This window comes from Cladophialophora yegresii (genome assembly GCF_000585515.1).
Source record: "Cladophialophora yegresii CBS 114405 chromosome Unknown aczIN-supercont1.3, whole genome shotgun sequence".
In the NCBI taxonomy this organism is placed as follows: Eukaryota; Fungi; Ascomycota; class Eurotiomycetes; order Chaetothyriales; family Herpotrichiellaceae; genus Cladophialophora; species Cladophialophora yegresii.
Window position 1 is genome coordinate 2,158,829 of NW_006913047.1, and position 19,010 is coordinate 2,177,838.

At 53.0% G+C, this 19,010-nt stretch overlaps 8 protein-coding genes across 8 annotated transcripts; 4 read left to right on the plus strand and 4 right to left on the minus strand.

Annotated features, from left to right (window-relative positions):
- Positions 1-173: 173 nt before the first annotated feature.
- A1O7_04513 (uncharacterized protein) lies at positions 174-470 on the plus strand (the record flags this gene model as incomplete). Its single annotated transcript, XM_007758524.1, has 1 exon — positions 174-470. A coding segment is annotated over one exon (297 nt), but the record flags the coding sequence as incomplete, so codon positions are not given.
- Positions 471-768: 298 nt separating this feature from the next.
- Positions 769-3,523, minus strand: A1O7_04514 (uncharacterized protein; the record flags this gene model as incomplete). Its single annotated transcript, XM_007758525.1, has 2 exons — positions 769-3,304; positions 3,354-3,523. 2 exons carry the CDS (start codon positions 3,521-3,523, stop codon positions 769-771), a joined length of 2,706 nt encoding a protein of 901 aa, XP_007756715.1.
- Positions 3,524-5,548: 2,025 nt separating this feature from the next.
- Positions 5,549-7,150, minus strand: A1O7_04515 (uncharacterized protein; the record flags this gene model as incomplete). Its single annotated transcript, XM_007758526.1, has 1 exon — positions 5,549-7,150. The coding sequence occupies one exon, from the start codon at positions 7,148-7,150 to the stop codon at positions 5,549-5,551; it is 1,602 nt and encodes a 533-aa protein (XP_007756716.1).
- A 1,111-nt stretch (positions 7,151-8,261) lies between these two features.
- On the plus strand, positions 8,262-9,921 carry A1O7_04516 (uncharacterized protein; the record flags this gene model as incomplete). Its single annotated transcript, XM_007758527.1, has 6 exons — positions 8,262-8,272; positions 8,435-8,656; positions 8,706-8,784; positions 8,838-8,867; positions 8,921-9,805; positions 9,850-9,921. The coding sequence occupies 6 exons, from the start codon at positions 8,262-8,264 to the stop codon at positions 9,919-9,921; spliced, it is 1,299 nt and encodes a 432-aa protein (XP_007756717.1).
- A 970-nt stretch (positions 9,922-10,891) lies between these two features.
- A1O7_04517 (uncharacterized protein) lies at positions 10,892-11,836 on the plus strand (the record flags this gene model as incomplete). Its single annotated transcript, XM_007758528.1, has 1 exon — positions 10,892-11,836. One exon carries the CDS (start codon positions 10,892-10,894, stop codon positions 11,834-11,836), a length of 945 nt encoding a protein of 314 aa, XP_007756718.1.
- A 629-nt stretch (positions 11,837-12,465) lies between these two features.
- Positions 12,466-13,128, plus strand: A1O7_04518 (bis(5'-nucleosidyl)-tetraphosphatase; the record flags this gene model as incomplete). Its single annotated transcript, XM_007758529.1, has 3 exons — positions 12,466-12,499; positions 12,637-12,719; positions 12,844-13,128. The coding sequence occupies 3 exons, from the start codon at positions 12,466-12,468 to the stop codon at positions 13,126-13,128; spliced, it is 402 nt and encodes a 133-aa protein (XP_007756719.1).
- Positions 13,129-13,795: 667 nt separating this feature from the next.
- On the minus strand, positions 13,796-14,134 carry A1O7_04519 (uncharacterized protein; the record flags this gene model as incomplete). The annotated part of the gene is made up of 1 exon (XM_007758530.1): positions 13,796-14,134. One exon carries the CDS (start codon positions 14,132-14,134, stop codon positions 13,796-13,798), a length of 339 nt encoding a protein of 112 aa, XP_007756720.1.
- A 2,358-nt stretch (positions 14,135-16,492) lies between these two features.
- On the minus strand, positions 16,493-17,952 carry A1O7_04520 (uncharacterized protein; the record flags this gene model as incomplete). Its single annotated transcript, XM_007758531.1, has 2 exons — positions 16,493-17,131; positions 17,191-17,952. The coding sequence occupies 2 exons, from the start codon at positions 17,950-17,952 to the stop codon at positions 16,493-16,495; spliced, it is 1,401 nt and encodes a 466-aa protein (XP_007756721.1).
- Positions 17,953-19,010: the final 1,058 nt, after the last annotated feature.

Here is a 19,010-nt window from a genome sequence, read left to right on the forward strand (position 1 = left end):
TCCGTCAAGGTATCTAGGGCTTCAACCAGCTTCATAGGTCCACCTCACCCCGTCTAAAATAGCCGAGCGCGTCGACGGGATAGAGCGTGCGTGCAAGACCATCACTGTGCACCACTCACGCATTTATCTGAACCCAATCAATACTCCGTACGAAGTAATGACATAAACCCGACATGCCTCCCTCAACGACTCTCCTCACCGAGCGCTTCGAGCACTTACTCTCCCGCCGCACATACCCCAAAACCATCTGTCCCTCCGAAGTCGCGCGGTCTTTATCCTCAAACGAGCTCCACAGCCTCGGGGTGCGCGAGTGGCGCGATCTCATGCCCCGGCTCCGAGAGATGGCTTTCGAGCTACGAGATAGCGGACATGTCGAGATCTTACAGCGCGGGGACGTCGTCGACGCAGATAGAAAGGAAGCGGACGTTAGGGGGCCTATTAGGATCAGGCTCAGGCCCCAGGCGGAAACAGGCACGATGGAGTGACTTGAAGAAGTAGATGCGATGTGTATTGTTTATTGTACTCCGTCCGTATACGGAGTGCCGAGTACTCGCGGGTATCTAAATCCCAAGCTTTCAATTGTTGGGCATAGAGCGCCAATACAGTACAGGAGCGGCCGTACTAATTTTCCAGCCCATCTATTCCTCAATGTCGTCCAAGCTGAGACGTGACATATATAACTCAGCTGGCCACAGCCCACCACCAACTGCAACCCACAACGCCTGTAGTGTTCGAGTACATCATTAACCCTCATGCAGTGGACCTCTGCTAATATGCACCGTACGCCTTTTGGGGTCTCAATGTAGTCCTGCTCATTGAAGGCCCAATGTCAATCCTACTCAGCTCAAGCGCTAATGGATTGTCCTCGCCATATGGCGCTCTCCCGCCATAACCCATCATCTCAGGCTGCTGCCTGTTATTGTACGGCATTCTTGTGGGCGTTTGCCGGGTATACTCTGGTTGGTACTCGAGAGCATATTGTGGACTGCTACCACCACCAGAACGAGGACTATGGTTGCTTGCTGTAGGGGCCTGATACTCTGAGAATGGAGGTCGCGGAGGTGGTCCGCCCACTGGAGAGGAACCAATGGTATACCGGTGACTTGATGGACTTGGTCGGGAGTCCACTGAAGGCAAGGTCGGCACAGCGGGGCTTGAGTGAGGATGCGTGTATGGTTCTGTAGGGAGGGGGCGCTGAGGTATGGGTTTCCTTAGCCTATTGCGACCACTAGGTGATTCTATTTGTTGGGGACTCGGAGCTGCGGACGGAGATGAGTGATACGGTGACGATGTAGGTCCATGAGGAGAAGACTGGAATGGAGAAGTTGCGATCGAATGCGGCCTTCCAGAAGCAGGCGACGAGCCAGCGCCCCTGTGTAATCTGGCTTCCTCTCTTGTACGGATTTTGATGACATGCTCCGGTCGGCGTTGCTTCCTCTCAGGCTCTGGCGCCCACGTATCGGCCGGAAGATGATCTGATGGGTCGATTACCCGTCCATCATTCCCAATGATTGGACCCTGATCTTGCAGCTTGTCGGCGTCTTTCTGCCTGGCTGCCTCTAGTGCGTCTTCCGGTGCCGAATATCCGCCATTGCTGACAGTGGGACTAGTTCCACGGTTGAAACTATCATAGGAGTCGGGACCATATGGGACCGTGCCTATGTTGTGGCGATCATCAGGAGTCGGTGTGATGGATTTTCGTGGGATAGTGTGATTAGGATTGGGACTGATAGGCCGTGGACGCACGACAACGAGGTCAGATTTGCGCGCGTATCTTCCCTCCTGTAGCTCGTAGTTATCGAATGTCTGCGCTCTGCGCGGTGCTGCATAGCCCGTGGAGTGCCTGAGATTGTCTCGAGCTCTTTCTTGGTACTGCTGCTGGATGAGATCGTGGTTTGGAAGCTGCTCTAAAGGTGCTGCGTCATCGGCAGAAGCAGTTGATCGAAGTTGGTGGAAGTCGTAGTTGTTGGATTTTCGCTTCTCAGTAGCAAAAATTGGATATCGATCATGGTCGACGAATTGACTGGGCACGTAGGGCTCATAAACCTGCATTTGGCGATGCATTTCTTGTGTGGGAGGAGTTGTCGTCTGGGACTGATCATACTCGTGCTCAAGCCTCTGCAGTGGGCTTCTCTCCTCCACTGTCTGAAATTTCATAGGCGTCCGCGGGGACTGCTGTCCATAGGGGTCTCCATAAGGCGCATTTATCGAGACGGGCAGGACAGGTTGATCGTGAGAATCTTCGTACTGCGCTGATGGCAGCTTCGTTATACGCGATATTTGACCCCTGTGAGCTGGAGGTGGTGGGGGAGGCTCGTCTTCGTCGAACCGCTGGTCGGGATAAATAGGCACACTTGGCAGCATGTCGGCCTGGCTAATTGACTGCCGGAGCGGACTATCCCTGTATGCCGCATATTTTGTGGGAGATGCGCTCGGCCTGCCGTTCCATTGCTGATTTTGCGCTGCTGCTACTGGAGGTGTCGCTGGCGGGGAACGATATGAGGAGCGATTTAATACGTCGTATGGCGGCTGTGAAGATGATTGGAAGTGTTGGTCCGGTTGAGGTAGCTCTGATACTGGTCGTGATTGTATGGGCTGAGCTGGAAGCTGCCTCCTCTGATAAGCATCTTCGGGGAATGGTTCTGATTCAGAGTAAGTGGCAATTGATGGTTCGAGATTCTGGAAGTCGTTTGAAGCGAGTCTTTCCTGATATACGTGGCTGGAGTCGTATTGTGGCTCATACGAGTCCGGCCCGAATTGAGGGTCAAGGTCATAACCAACATCGTCGGGAGTCTCGGGGACAAACTTCTGCTTCGGTGGACGAGGTGGAGGATTGGAATTGGTGTATCCGTGGTTTCCGTACAACTCAGGCTGTTCTTCTGCTGGCCAACGCTCAAAGGCTGTGGTGGGAGTCGAGACTGGCGAGGAAGAGCCGCCGGGCCCGGGTGGGAGAGGGCGTCTCTTGATCTCTCGAGGCCCAAGTTGACGCAGACCAGAAGCAGTGCTTGTGGCGTCACTGGCAATCGAGTTCGACTTGTCTCTTTTGTTTTTCAATTCCATCGGTAAGTCTGGCTTGGGTCTTGTGTCGTAATATGTCAGCTCGATTCGGATATCTCCTGCATATTTCCCTTTGAAGTTCAGCTGCCGCCATTGATCGCTCTGCCCACCACCAGGAACGATGACATCTTGCAGATCGATCCAAGTCTCACTGATGAGATCAGTCTTCTTATCGTCGTTGAACACGGAGCACTTCAATTTGTAGTAGTCAGGCGAGTCGTGGACGGTAAATCGGAGCTCTTGGTCCCTGAGGCTAGTCAGCAGCTTGTCAACAGTTCTATTTAGGCTCTGCGTACCATCTCGGCGTTTGGCCACCTCTTTTGTCTGTGTCTGTCTTTTTGGCATCTTTACCCAATCTCATAGCACAGTAAGGGTCCTGTTTGCCCATTGTTCTTCGGTTGGGAAGGTTCTTCGCTCTGTCCACGACAGCCACCAGCGTGCCAATCTCAGGTCCATCAAGCGTCATGTCGGCAAAAATCCCAGCTGTATGTGCTGCATTGACTCCCTTCGCCCGGACCGCCATGATGTGCAAACTGATTTTGTAGCTTTTCCCGTCGGCGGGGTGTGTTTGGGGTGAAGGAGCCGAAGGAAGGGTTGCAGCATTCCTGGCGGAGAAAGTGCTGAAAACGTGTCAAGGACGCATGCTGCTCGTCGTCGGGATGTAAAAGAGAGTGCTTGTCACGAGAGCCAACGTTTGTTGAGAGAAAGACAAATCCAGGTACGTGTTTTGGTTGGTGAGGGTCGAGCCTTGAAGGCTCCAGCCACGGAATTTAGCTATTCAACTATGCGAAAGGCTGGGAATCCGTCGGACGAGACTCTGTTCGGCAGTAGGCGCCCAGGTGTCTCACATTAATGGTCTGCAAGCAAGCTGCTCTCTATCTTGAAATTACGAATGACCCCGTCTTGAAAAGCTGCACTCTGTCGGCCAGCCTGTACGAGTACGTGTGCATTGAACTGACATGCTGTGGTTATGCTGTGTTGCGCATCACGTCCGCCAATCACAACGATTCCAGTGTTTTGGTGACGTTAGTGCCGGTATGCCAAGCTTTGTGGCTGAACCTTCCACCTTGCCGATTATGGACATAGGCGCACTTCCGAAATCATAGGTACCGAGTATTCGTACAAGGACATCTCCATATATGCAGGTACTATGGGGGTGGTACACAGCGCCTAGTATGGTGCCGCTGTGTGCGATTATCAAGAATTGTGTCAGCCTACTGGCTCCACAGACTAGTAAAAGTAAACTCAGAACGGAAACTTTCGAGACAACGAGGATTAAATTTGCTGTCTCGTCACCGATAGTGGCTGAGTGCTAACACTCCGAACCGCTACGTTCAAGCTGCAGGGTGCCCACTGTTCCTCGCACTTACGAGTACCTTTCTAGGCAGGCATGCAGGGCACAGTGGCTGTTCGCTGGCTTACCCACCAAGCGCTGCCAAAACTGCAACTCGCACAGTACGTGATCTCAAGCTCCTTTTCTGTATGCGGATACTTGACAATGTGCGGTGCGCGTGTACTTGTTATGCGATTGAATAAGTGCCCTTGCATCCTTATCAGCCTCCGAGGGCATGCTCATCACTCGGAGATCTTCTACTCCAAGTCCACAGTCAATCCGCTTTTCGTGGTGCAGAAAAGGCCAGAATTGGTATTCAGCAATCTTGTCCGTAAGGATTCTCCTCGTGACGGGACGCGGGCGATCACAGCAGCCATTCCTTCTTGATGCATTTGGTGCGGATCATTCGATCCTGTTCCGCTTCTCTGGGTGCCTCGCTTCCGAAACATATATTGCAAGCCGGATATCAAGCCTTCATGCGCCGTACTGCCTCCACAGAACAGATAGATTTCCGCACCCCTCAATAAGTCTTCTTGCTTGAGCAGCATGAGCAGTAGTAGATCCTCTCTGGGCGATGAGAAAAAGGCGTGGAGGCAATATAAACAATGCCTATGTGCCTATGTCGTTTCCCCTAGCCCATCAAATGAGCCATTTTTCCTAGCGGTAGACAGGCCCAAGGGGTCGTGCAAGACATCCTGTGCCTGAGATGAGGCTCCATCAGTTGGCCACCGTAACGATCGTATACCTGGTCCCGCGAATGTCCGAGTCGCAGGATCGACTGAAAGGCCATTGGTGAATTTAGCCATACTGCTTCCAATTGCCGGAATTTATCAGTCAGCGCTTGGCAGACTCAAACCTTTCAATACTTATCGGAATGCTCTTGCGGGTCGTCACTGAAGCCATGGTTGCATTGTGGTTTGCGGCGTGCTGGATGGATCAGCCGATCCTGCAGAATGGAGTGGACTCCCGTCAGGGCTCTAGTTCATAGGAGCCCCTTATGGGCTGTATGGGATGATGCACCAATAGTCAGCACATCTCCAGCAGAGGTATGCCGGGCTGGAACACTCTTGCTAGATAGATCTCTGCATATCGCTGCTGCTCATCATGGGATGTCCATTATAGTGACGGTTCAATCGTAATCAGAGACAACTGCTCCCCTCAACCAGGTGCTTGAGAAGTCAAAAGCTCTAGCATCCCCGTTGCCATTGCCGCCTCTTGTGCCCGACTGGTTTCTTCGTGAACACGCTCACGCAGCCTTTTGACTTGCTTCGCAAGTGTGTCGCTCTCGAACAAGTGTTTTGAGTAGAGGTCCATTATATTCATGGATATCTCCACACACAAGGAGACGAAGGCTGTGTTACTGATGTTTTTCCAGATCCATTGAATGATGGGTTGCAGATCAGACTCAGTGCGGTCTTCCAGGGCTGCACGCAAGGCAGATCGATAGCGGAGAGTGTTGAGCAGGGTGACCATGGTAAGCGTATCTGAGCCCCGCAAAGCAACATCAAGAGCCTCTCGATATCTGCCCTTGTGCAACTCTCTTTCCCACGGATTAAACATCTTCTGTTTTGGTCGAACGTTGCCTTCCACGATAATGTCAGCGTCTTCACCAGTGTAGTCTCGTCCTCTTAAACGCTTTTCCAAGCCTCGTGGTCGTTTCTTCGCCTGCTTCTTGTCGTATTCTTCAATTTGGCCGGCAATCAGCGCATCCATCTGCTTTTGTCTTTCCCGCTCCTTCACTTTCTGTTCACCTGACAACCGGGTTCGAATGCTGAGTTGACCGCTGGACATGCCCACAACCACATGTTTGTCTTCTCGAGGGTTTCCTGCGGCGACCACGGACACAGAAAGAATGCCAGCAGGGTACTTGGAGCCTGCGACCACATTCCATCCGGTCGTTTCGAAGACCTTGAGATGTCCATCCAAGCCACCACTAACAACCCTCGAGCCGTTCGAGGCAAGACATAATGAAGTGACAGTCTTCTGGTGGTTCTTGATCATCTGTAGAGGTCTGCCTGCCACGATGTCCAAGACTGCGACTTGGTTCTCGGCTGAGGCAAGAATTACTGTGCCCGATGGCATGCACAGGATGTCTTCAACTGCCGCAATATGTTTAAAGGTCATGACAGCGGCCTTGGGGGCGCGTGAATCCCACAGCCTGACAGTCTGGTCATAGCTGCCCGACACCATAACGTTACTGGATTGTCCAGGCAGAAAGCCACCGGTCCGAACATAGTCCATATGACCATGGAATGTCTGGACGCTGGCATCGCTTGGTAGATCCCAAAGCCTGACAGTTCTGTCATCACCGCAGCTCATCAGGGCAGTTGTCTCCTTCGAACTCCATCTGACCGTATGCACTGGCTGTTTCTGCTCCTTCCAGGTTTTCAGAATTGCTCTTGAATTGACATCAAACACTTGGATAGCTCCAGTTTCATCTCCCGCTGCAAGGACTCGTCCGTCATATCTTGCTTCCCCACTGTAAGCGACGTCGTCAAATCGGGTAATAGTCTTTAAGAGTTTGCGGGTCTTGTGGGAGAAAAGTTGGACTCGTGCTCCGGTGGTCACAACAAAGAATTCTGGAGTGGTCTGTCCCAGAACCGTCGTCTGTGGTTGCGAGATGTGTGTAACAGCGTGCTTGGTCGGAGATGTAAGGTTGAGTGGTGATTTGAAGGATCGCCAGTACGTCTGCTCTGGTGTAAGTGAGGAAAGCCGCGCAGGGAGCTTGACCTGCGCAATCGGCTGGACATCAGCAGCCATCTTGTTGGAAATCAATGTACCAGCTGCTCGACTGGCGAAAGGTTGCGCTGTCGAAGACTTGTCGCGCAAAGTCGACGGGTGCGAAAATTAATCTGAGGCACCGAAGATTTACCGGCAGCTCCACCTGCGCGACCTGTCAGAAGAGACTGACATCCGCGTTCACCCACGTTCACCTAAGCACGACATGTCACTCAGGTATAATGTGACAAGACTATTCTGCTGCCATGATTCAACGCCTTCCAGGCCCTATCTCGTGGGTGTCTAGGTGCCCTCCCTCTGAGCTGGCACCTCATGCATGGGCAAGCTCAATGCCGCTTTTCACACCCAGATGCAACAAGCCTTCTTGCGCGATGCTTACCCGTCACCCACGCACACGCCATGCTATGCTGATGTACCCTGACAAACGTGACGCTTCAATTCCCTCGACAGCTAGAAGCATATGCAGGAAGCTTGGGTCCACCTTAGTAACCATGTAACTTCGACGAGTATCGTCCAAGGTGGCTGAGGCAGGCATCATAGGTCGGTAGAGGGTGCTCGATTGCGCCTGATCATGCTTCTGTACCCTGGTACAAGCTGCAAAATACGAGGGACGATCCTGATGAAACCCGTACGGCATAGTTCGAGATAGCGACGCATACTCACAACATCAACGTAGTTGGATATGTGGATGACGCCTGAACCAAGTGCAGACCTCGGTGAGGCAATCTACTCACTCCGTCAGCACGAGATATGGAGGGTTTGGTGTCGCGGTGATGATGCCAAAGCGCGCTCTACGGATTGACTCACATGGCCGTTTCCTCTAGAAGCAGATCAAGAAATGGGATTCCTGCGGTGCGGCAAGAGCGGCTATCGATGTAGGACAAGAGCGAAGAACAAACAACAAGATGAGAACGATACTAGGTACCTTACGCCCTTCTCCCACAGCAAACTTCTTCCATGACTGTTTCTACCCAGTCACAGCTGTCCATCACACTTCAGAGTTCACTCATTGATAAGATCAGTATCTTTCGTTCTGCAGCGACCGTGACAAGCCACCCTCCGAGCTCTCGAATCATCCCATTAGCTTAAAACTAGCTGGTCATATTGGAAAGGCGCACGACTTCGGGTCGAGATGCTGCTCCGGTAAGGGCCTCTTCCATGTTCGTACAAAGGTTTTCGCCGCCCAAGGATTCGCGTCGTTCGTATATCTGCCTTCCCACACCGCCAAAGACTTAGGCGGAACCAACGTCGCCGTTGCATTACACCAGATGGGTCCCGAACAATAGCTGACATCCGAGTCTGCAGTAAATTTATCCTCGTCAACCTTCTCTTTGTCGCTGCTGGCGCTCTCCACACGGTGATTCGGGTTCCTGTCCGCCGCAAGGCCAACTACGACGCCGATGGTACCAAGTCTCTCATCTGGCTCTACAACAAGTACAAAATCACGCCAACCCGCCCCGGTCCATTCCATCGTGACAGTAGTGGAGTGCTCAAGAAACGTCAGGCCGCTGGTGCCTCCGCGGAAGTGTACGCATCTGTCCTCCTGTGCCTTGAATATCACTGATTGTGTGGACAGCAATGCAGATGATCAGCTGACCGACACATTCTACACCTGCCCGATCTTGATTGGTACTCCTGCTCAGCAACTTGAAGTGGTATGTTGCCCAGGATCATGTCCGGGACATGGGTTCTGATGCAGTCTTGATAGACCTTCGACTCTGGCTCTGCCGACACTTGGGTAAGGTGACCTTCATTGGCTCACTGGTGACGATCTAAGCAAAAACATTCCAGGTTTGGTCCTCTCAGCTCTCGCCTCAGACCGTCGACCTTGCCAGTTCTCGCGGTTCGGCATACTATGATCTTGCCAAGTCGACTTCCTACACGAACCTGACTGGCAGTACATGGTCTGCACGCTACGGCGATGGCTCATCAGCGTCAGGCACAGTCGTCGCAGACGTCCTCAAGGTCGGCGACATCACCATTGAAAACCAGGCGATTGAAGTAGCCAACACCCTGTCATACTCCTTCATCATACAAACTGCCAATGAGGGCATCTTAGGGCTGGCATTCAGCAGACTCAATAAGGTCCAACCTGTTCCTCAGAGAACGCCCCTTGACAACATGGTTGCACAAAAGGGTATTCCCGGGAACCAAGCGCTGTTCACGTGCTATCTAGGCTCCTACAAGGACGTCGGTGATCCAGACCAGGGTATGTCATTCTTCACGTTCGGCCAGATCGACCAAGACGTGGTGAAAGCCACGGGTAAGCAAATCAGCTATACTCCTGTCAACAACACCAAGGGGTTCTGGCAGATTGACTCCGAGTTCATCACGGTCAATGGGAACAAGACTGTGTTGGCGGACAATACCGCGATTGTGGACACCGGGACCACCCTGGTAGTCCTTGAAGACAAGCTGGTCGCGGAGATCTATTCTACCATTCCAGGGGCCAGATACGACGCACAGGAAGGAGGCTGGGTTTTCCCGGCCAGCACGCCCGCCGACAAGATGCCCACAGTTGTTTTGGCTGTTGGTCAAACAGAGATCATAATTGAAAAGGAACACCTGGGTTTCACACCTGTTAAGAAGACAGGAATGATCTACGGCGGCATTCAAGGTCGTGGCAATTCGAAATACAATATCTTCGGCGATACCTTCTTGAAATGTGTCTATGCGGTACGTGTAATGTGATCGTTTGAGCGCGCAACTGACATTGGTAGGTGTTCGATGCAGGCAACATGCGGTTTGGCGTCGTTCAACGTATTGATAAAACCCAGAACATTGCGGGTTAGCAGAGCTTCAGGGGCAGCGGGTTTGATTGTGGACTAGTCGCCATGTGCGAAGTGTTGGCGTGCTCCCGCTGAGCGATAGTACTGTCATCCCTGGTAGAGAGCAGTGTCGAGGGCTTGGTGAAGGGAGTAGGAACTTTGCCATTCCATAGCTGTAGTCTTATGCCCACTCGCATCTTCAGGATTTGTGTGCTCCTTAAGTCGCCCAGTAATATTTTCAATTTGGGCTTTAGAACATTCCTGCCACGGGTGATAATTCATGTGTGGGCAGGATATACTTCTTGGCCGCTCTTTCCTGTCTGTTCTGTTACCGTTGGGCCGACTCACTCGAAGTATATAAAGCAAGGGTGATTCACCAGCCCATTCTTCATCTCTTGCTCCTTCGTTCTCTCGCAAAGAATCCACCATGAGGAAATTTGCTGTTTCACTGGGGCAGACCCTCCTCCTCTTCATTCTCCTTATTCTCTTTGAAGTTCAGCAGTTCCATGAGCAGCCCCTCATCGACAGAGTGTTAGACAGCCTTCAATCTCTCTCAAATGGCACACTCTCGGCGTCCAGAAGCCCAACCGACCCAAGCTTCTCATACCACTCCTCAAACGGGTCTTCTTCCCAACTACCTCTCCTTACCCCAACGCCACATCATCCCACTCCTAAACAGTCCGAGAACACTGCCCGACTCACGCCGACGCCGACGCCGCACATGAAGCCTGGGCTGCTTCATGCAGAAACGATTAACCTCCTTACTTCTACCTGGGCTTCTCCTCCGAGCACAGTACCCCAGATCCTGCAGGTCGACTGTGACGGGAGGTCGGTTGAGGACGGTTTCCGCAGCAAAGTAGATGACTATCTCCATTCAGTCATGAGCTCCGGCGAGAATGGTCTTCCACGGCTCAAATGTTCTCCACTGAACTCAACGAGATACTCGACGTTACGGCATCCTCTCCCTTCGAGTAAGCGAAGTTACTTTTTCGCAATGAACCTTCACCAGTCTGCCCATATCATCCCGCAGCTTCTCGGTGCCATTGTTGAGGCGGTCCGCTTCCTCGGGCCTGACCATTGTGTCATCTCAGTCGTGGAGGGACGATCAACAGATGGCACATTTGAGATCTTGAAGAGCCTGGTGAAGGAGATGGAGCACCTCGGTGTCTCTTACTTCCTGTCTTGCAATGAGTTGCAGCCTGGCGGAAACGGCATGGAACGTATCTCGACTCTTGCTGAGCTGAGGAACTTGGCGCTCGGACCACTAACCCGACACCCGGATCAGTTCGACTTGTCGACCACGATCATCTTCTTGAATGACATTGCACCATGTGTCGAAGACATTCTGGAACTCATCCTGCAGCGAGCGCTCCTTGGCGCTGACATGACCTGCGGAATGGATTGGTACAACTTGGATGACGGACAAGGCGGCACCTTCTACGATTCGTGGATCGGAAGACAGATGAATGGCGAGACGTTCTTTGAGGTGCCGCAAAGCACGTCTTGGGATTTCTCCAAGAATCTGTTCTGGGACCATGAGACCAGCAAGTTACGGTACTCGCTCGGCCAACCATTGCAGGTCTTTTCCTGTTGGAATGGTGCCGCGGCGATAGCTGCCAGCCCGTTCATGGATGGAAGGATATGGTTCAGAACGGAGATGCAGGGCGAATGCCATCTCGGGGAGCCGGTCCACCTGGCAAAAGACCTCTGGAGACTTGGTTATGGCAAGATCGCAGTGATCCCAGGTGTCAATATTGGGTACTCAGTCGTAGACTCGAGGATAGCGAAGGACGCACACGGGTGGGTTTCGGAGGTGGTCGAAGAGGGACCCATGGAGCCGAACCGCATTGTTTGGCAGGAAAGGCCGCCAGGTCAAATCAAATGTTTGGAAGGAGATTGGCACAAGCCGTCGTGGGAGCCTTTCGATCTTGACACTTGAAGAATCCAGCTCACAGGCATTTGGTGTTCGAAGTGACCGAGTCGACTCGGGAGTCTGTACTTTACACATATGAAGTATCTAATGGTATCGCAGATTATCCTTAGCTTGCTTGAATATGTAGGAATATTAGACTGCATCTACCATGTACTGCTAAAAGGCGGAACGCTGTGGGACACAACAGTACATGTGCCAAGACATGATATATGTTTTCCATCATGTCACCGGAGACAAAAAGTGAGACTTTCAAGTCGAACATATGCCCAGAATCAGATCACTAGACGTCGGGCAAAAAGAAAAATGCTGCTAGGCAGACATGATTATGTTATTCCAAAGATTGATAAATGGAGTATATTGGGCGTAGCCACGGCCATCTCTGGTAAAAGGCAAGAAATGGATTCTGCAATAGCTCGTCCCACTCCAACTCGAACTTCTGGTTTTGCAAAATATAACGAGTAACTTGTTGTCACGTGCAACACCCCACGTTTGCTCAGGACGCTCCCCGCATTTCCACCCAGCTTTCTGTCTCGTATTATGGCGCAGCTCGGCGTTTCCATGTCTTCACTCGACACCTTCGCGTATTCTTCCCCCACCTACGCAGCCACGGTCTTTGCAAGAGAGAAATGAGCAAGATGGCAGCCTGTATCTTCTGCAAGATCGTCAAAGGTACGAGAGAATAGAGTTCCCGCTCGGAAATCGACCGGCCATGCCATTCCCATTGCTGGGCTCCAAAAGACCCAGGATCAAGAGAGACATGGTACACGGACACAGGGATCTCATTGACTGATGGGCACACACTCCAGGAGATATCCCCTCGTTCAAGCTCTTCGAGAACGACAAGGTCCTCGCCTTCATGGACATCCAGCCGCTGAGTAAAGGACATGCCGTACGCCTTGCCCGCCCGCTGCGCCTGCCTCCTTCGTGTCCTCCGCTCCCTATCCCCTCCTCTATGCGCATGAGCATGGGTGTCGATGTGTGTTGAACATGCTGACTTTGTCTTGTTTGCAAAGCTCGTCATCCCCAAACACCACGGCGAGAAATTGACCGACATCCCCGACGACTCGCTGATCGATATCCTGCACGTGCTCAAGAAGATCGCCGTCGCGACGGGGGCCGAGAACTATAACGTCCTACAGAACAACGGGCGGCTGGCGCATCAGGAGGTCGACCACGTGCACTTCCATTTGATCCCGAAGCCGAATGAGACGGAAGGGTTGGGTATCGGATGGCCCGCGCAGAAGATGGATATGGGTGAATTAAAGAAATTGTTTGAGGACGTCAAGGCGAAGATGTAGACGGACAGACGAACAAATAGCAAAGATGGCAGGGAGGATACGTTGAGCATGAGATGAACGGCGGTATAGAATGACTCAGTGTACAGTGCCCGATGGTAGTACCCATGTGAGTATGACTACCTATCAAGGGGGAAAATCTCTACGAAAAAAAGGCTCAACCAGCCACAGTTATGCTATGTAGGTAGGTACGTTTCGTGGCGTCCTCGTGCCTCGTGCCCCGTCAGGAGACACACATGCACCGACCTGACGGATGGAGCTGCGGCAGCAACAGCGATGATCGACCGCCCATAGCGTCCGGCCATCTAGTGGGCACGAGAAGACATAGACGCCGGTGCTGAGCCAACACGTCTTATCCCGGCGTTCTCGTCTACTGCCGAAGAGTTGACTCTCGATTTCCGTTATAAGGAGCTCGCGTTGAGCTCCGAAACGCGAACAACAGGGTGAGGCACCTTCCAGTGTGAAACACCTTCCAACGACGTATGGATCGTGCTTACAGATCAACCTGTGTCCGACATGACTCTGCTCAAGTGGGCGGATGACTCGGAAAATTCTGTTATACCGGCTACCGGCGCATTGCATGTTGAACCGGACCAAGGTTGGGCTGGTTGCCGCTCCCATGTGAGAAGTGGGAAACTGTTGTTGTGGAAGGGCAGTCATTTGGTGCGTGTTATTTTGTCTGCTTCGGAGGTTTGAGCCTCGTTATCCTTGCCCCCGGAGCATCGGGATCGGTCCATTTTGCAATGCCGGATGGTCTGCTTCCTGAAGATGAAGACGAGACCGAAGGAGGAAGTCGCTTCGAATTCGTCTGCGTCGACGAAGATGCCGGATACCGGGCTGAGGAGTTTTGTGACGGTTGTGACGAGGAGGAAGCCGGTGCAGGTAAGTCCCTGGATTTGTTGATGCCGCTCACGAAATCAGACTTGGCCAATTGTTCTTGAAGGGCGTGGATGAACATGAAGGTGGAATCTTGAGGAGAGAGCTCTTGGTGGGTGACTTCTTGAGGCATGGCTGCTGATGTCTTGATCAACGTTGGGTCGTCTCCTTCCCTCTTCGTGGTCAGTGGGGTGGGATATAATCGATGATGCGTGAAGAAGAGCACTATAAGATATCAGTCACATCCCTTTGCGGGCGTCTGAGATATAGCAGCAGATTGGGGATCAGCGAGAAGCGTTCGGTCGAATCATAGCCAGCTTGTGCGCCTGTCTCCGTTTGCAACGATACCCGAAAGCCTGGCCAGGATAGCTCTTCACACAGAATCCCCTCCTATGGGTTTCCCCTTTGGGGCCCACTTTGCACGAGCTCGACTTACCTCTGCAGAACCGTGTATCCAATGGTCAGCCGTCTAAACACGACTGCGTTGGGGCAATCGCGGTTGCGAGGCCGGAACAAAGATCAGACCCGGCGCTGCACGACTTTCCGTAAGGGCAAGGGATCAGCGTAACCCAGGCGCACCCTGTCCTGGCGTCGTTGCTTCGACTCGCTTGCAGCCCTTTCAAACCCACACCGGCCACGGCAGTAACCACAGATGGCAAGCGTGCTGTGGCACTGGCCGACGCAGCAGAAGAACACGGGCGCATGAACGGGCCTTGCGGTAGAGCGTCGGTCAGCCGTGCGAGTGAGTACACAGTATGTGCAGCCGATTCGGTGGGCATCTCTGGGGAAGCACAAGAACACGGCGCCGACGTAAGAGTGCATGACGGCATTCCTTTGAGAACGGAGGGTTGCATACGGAGTATTCTGCTCCCACCCGTGCAAAGGGTTGAGGGACGTGAAGCGACTTTCCAGAAGCAAGGCTCCATCAATGTTCCGGCAAGGCCACTTGATTGGGGAGCGCCAATGCGCGTCAGCTGAAAGTGGAGCGGCGAGGCATTACTTGGGACATGTCATGGCTTGTTTCGTGACGGTCTAGACCGGCCCATTCCTGGATATCGGCACTGCAGAGTTTGGGGGTCAAAGAATATCACCGGAGACGCTGTGCCACAGGAGATGACACCATCACGTTCTCGGACCCAGGCTTGTCGTGACGAAGCTTGGTCGGGTTCAGCATTGATCTCTGCAGGGGAAGTCTCCGAGAAAAGCTGGTGATGGAGAATTCCCTTAACGGCCTAACCGAAGCACATCAAGGTCGTATCAACCGCGGACTAACCTGGGCGGGACCCCCTTATCAACCAAGGCTCGATGCTCAAAGTCATGAGCTACAGGACTTTCGTATGCAATATCGGATGAGAGGTTACCCTGTGCATCTGCGTTGTCCGTCCCGTTGCGAGACACGATGACGATGTCCATGTCTGCACAATGCAATCCCCGGCAGCCTCGCTTTGCCAACATGTTGGCCAAGGGAGATATTCTGCAACTCGCCCGGGTCCTACGGCTAAGTGACTGGCGCACAGGCCGGCGCCGAGCATGGAGGTGCATACTCGTACAGAATCTGCATGGGCCAGATAGAGAAGCCAGCTCTTCTCTAGTGGGAAATGCAAGCCGACCTGGCCTTGCGTGCTCCTGCTTCCGTAACTGCTACAGTATCGTGGGCTTAGCTCATCATGGCAAGCTCTCACATAAGTCGAAGGGCAATACTGTGTATGATCACGCGAAGCCATCTACATGCACAGTACATGGTAACGCGGCGGGTGGGAACCCCGGTTAAGGACGAGAAGAGAAAGCCCGCGCCATAAGAACTTCCTGAATCTGGAAGCAGTACGTGCCTTTGCCGGGACCTGCGCCACCTGCTACGTATGACTTAATGGAGTCACTTACATTCTTTGTGGAGGGCAGGTTGGGGAGAATCATTATCCCTTCCAGGCGAGGAGAGACGTGGGCAACAATAGGCAGAGCAGGCAGGGGGAGATCGACAAACTTCCTCCAATCGTCCAGCCGCAGTGCAACACTGGTTTGAGATTCGGTTTTCGTGTGTGCTGTGCTCCCGCTGTGTCCTACATGTACTGTACATATCAAGTGACACGGCGTTGATGATGCACAACTCTGGGCTAGCCCCCCCGTAGCTGAAGAGCTTCCCTCAATAAGTGTTACTTACCTTTCCAGACGTTGAACAGGCAGCACACAACATGACCAAGGGGTAGATAGTCTGGGAGAAGCTCGTACAACAGCACCATCTGGCATGGATCTTAGGAGTAGACATATGGTTTTGTCTAAAAGGTATGGCTATGTACATACCCACCTACTGTACCCTTGCATATGGCTTGGAGCTGGACCATCGGACCCTTTGGCCCGGCCGTGGGGTACTGTATGTCTTGTTGCTTTTGGCGCTCTGCAGCCCTTTAACAGGCAAAAAGCAAAAGCACATCCCGAACAGGGGGACGCAATCTCAGGTGTGGTTCCCGGTCAACCGACACACCGACAGAGAGACTTAGTCGACATCATCCGCACTGGTTGCAATCTTCGGCACGTTGGACGACCCTGCAGATGCAGTGGGCGGGTAAAAGTTGATGGTCCCGTCTGGCCCGATCATGCCGGTTCGGTCGTAGTACGTCCTTGCACGCACATATTTGTCGAGCTTCCAATAGTTGTCGTTCAGCTTCCTCGCCAAGGTATGCCTCTCCTCCTTGAGTTTCTCGGCCTCCCGGCCTGTGCCTTTGGATATCCACTCGAAGGTCATCCGCTGATACTCGCGCACTTCGGCGTCTCGCTCGGCTTCAACAGCCTTCCGTGGCTCTTCCTCCTTCATTGTGTCGTTCTCGCCCGGGACGGGTTCGATGTACTTGTATTCCCAGTTCTCGTCGCCGTCTAATTCCTTGATGATCCGCGACCGCGGGATAAATTTCTCGAGATCGTCCACATTGGACGTAAAATGCACTTTGCCCGCTACCACGGGGTCGAGCCAGCCGCGGATGATCTTCCAGATGCCTTGGAATATCCACGGCGACTTGTGGACCAGCACGGCACCGAGCGATTCCGGGTAGTTGGCTTCGAAAATCTTGATCATGAACTTGACAGGGGTATAATCCATGTTGGCCATGGTGAAATTCGTCATGTCGAAAACTATACACTGGAAGGGCTGTCAGCAAGGGTGTTCGACTGCGCACGGCTGTGAGGGGGACAACTCACAGCGGTCTCAACAGGCGGCCTCAGAGCGAGCCGAGTCGTCTCAATCACATAAACCGTATATCGTTCCAGAGAGCGCTCTGTCTGCTCGCCTCCTTTATGCAATCGGACCCGGACGAAACATAACGGCCTCCCCTCTTTATCGGTCCCGTGCAGAAAACTCTTGCCCAGTCTTAACTGCGCCAGAAAATCTTGTCCCTCCTTCTTGACGGCTGGGTCATCAGATTTTGAATCCTCGAGCGCGCCTCCTTCGCCGCGCAGTACGACGTCGTCATCGACGTGTTGCTCTTGACTTCTCCACCGCATCGTTGACACCAGCATGACTAGTGCCTTTTCAACGTCCCATTTCCGTGCTCTTAGGAACCGTAGCAACAGCGCATCTGGATGGTCGGCCTTCACCATGCTCCAGAAGGCAGCGCGCAAAGACTCGGGCGTCTGTGTAGACAGGATCTCCTGAAACTCTTTGGCCTGACCATACTTGTCGTCGGCGTCCTTGTGATCGCTTGGGTCTTTCGTCGGGGTCGCCCTTCCGCTACTCGACTCTTTGTCCTTGTGTCTCTTGAATACACCAAATCGCTTCTTGGCCTTCTCTTTATCCTTGACATCGATCTCTGACACCGCGTCTTCGGTCTGCGGCGTCTCTGTCCCAGCTGCGTGTTGTGCGTCTTCCACACCAAACACTCGCAGTGTAGCCGTCCAAAACTCACGCAGTTTGGCTTCCTGTTCGGGCGTCAGATTGCCCAGATGGCCAGGGGGCGCAGGCATATCGAGGCGGAAAGGGTCGTCGGTTTCGAGCGCGAGAGTTTCGACGATTTGGGCTTTTAAAACGTGATCGGTGCTGTCGTGTGCCCCTCGAGGTCGCAAGTACTCGAAAAGGATGGCACCTCCGCAAGCGACCGCAAAGAGGATGATATACGAGGAGACAGATGCCTCAAATGGGACTAAGGGAGGTCCGACAGGGCCTTTGGCACGAAAAGGTGCAGTACGCCGGGAATGAGTCTTTACACGTAGAGGGCCCGGCGACCGGAACCCGCGGGAGAATGATGGCGCCCCTCTTTGCGCTGCGGAGGGGAGGAAGACGGATTGAGGCAGCGACCGCTGACAGCAGCAACGTCGCATGTATGTACAGCGAGCGGGAGATGAATAGTAGCTGATTATGAGATATGGGACATTTCCCTTCTCGGCCGAAGAAGCCGTGGATGGGAGGGATAATTCAGCACAAAAGGACTGACTTCATCCGCGTCTGTACGGAGAATGGGCCTGAATCTGATGCTTGGATGCTTGGATGCATTATGTCATCGTCGTGGCGGAGATTGCGGTTTGAAGCGTGGCAGTCTCCACACGACGCGGAAGCAACGACGAGCATACTCCCCATCGATCCTCCTTGAGTCGACACACTGGGCTCTGGGCTAGAGCACAACTGTGCTATAAAGCACTCAATGCTCAATGTAGAACAGGTACCACGACCATCAACTTTCAGCCCCTTTGAAGTCTCTCCTGGTGTACAGAGTAACGACTTGACCACTCCTTGGCATAGAACAACGCCATCCTCCACACGAAGCTTTCACAGAGCCCGATTGCCACAGCAATGCTGTCAAACCTCCCGAGCTGGCTACTAACACAGGCCGGTCCTGTATTTGTCCTGCTTGATTGTTTGGCTCAGTCTAATCCTTGGACTACTTGGTGCATTTGAGCTCCAATTCACCTACAACAGCAGCGTGAAGGGATTGTCACTCGTGACATCTGGAACATGTGCAAGATGTAACACACTGTTCTCAAGGAAGACTCGGGCCAGACAACATGTCACCAGCAGCCGAATCACG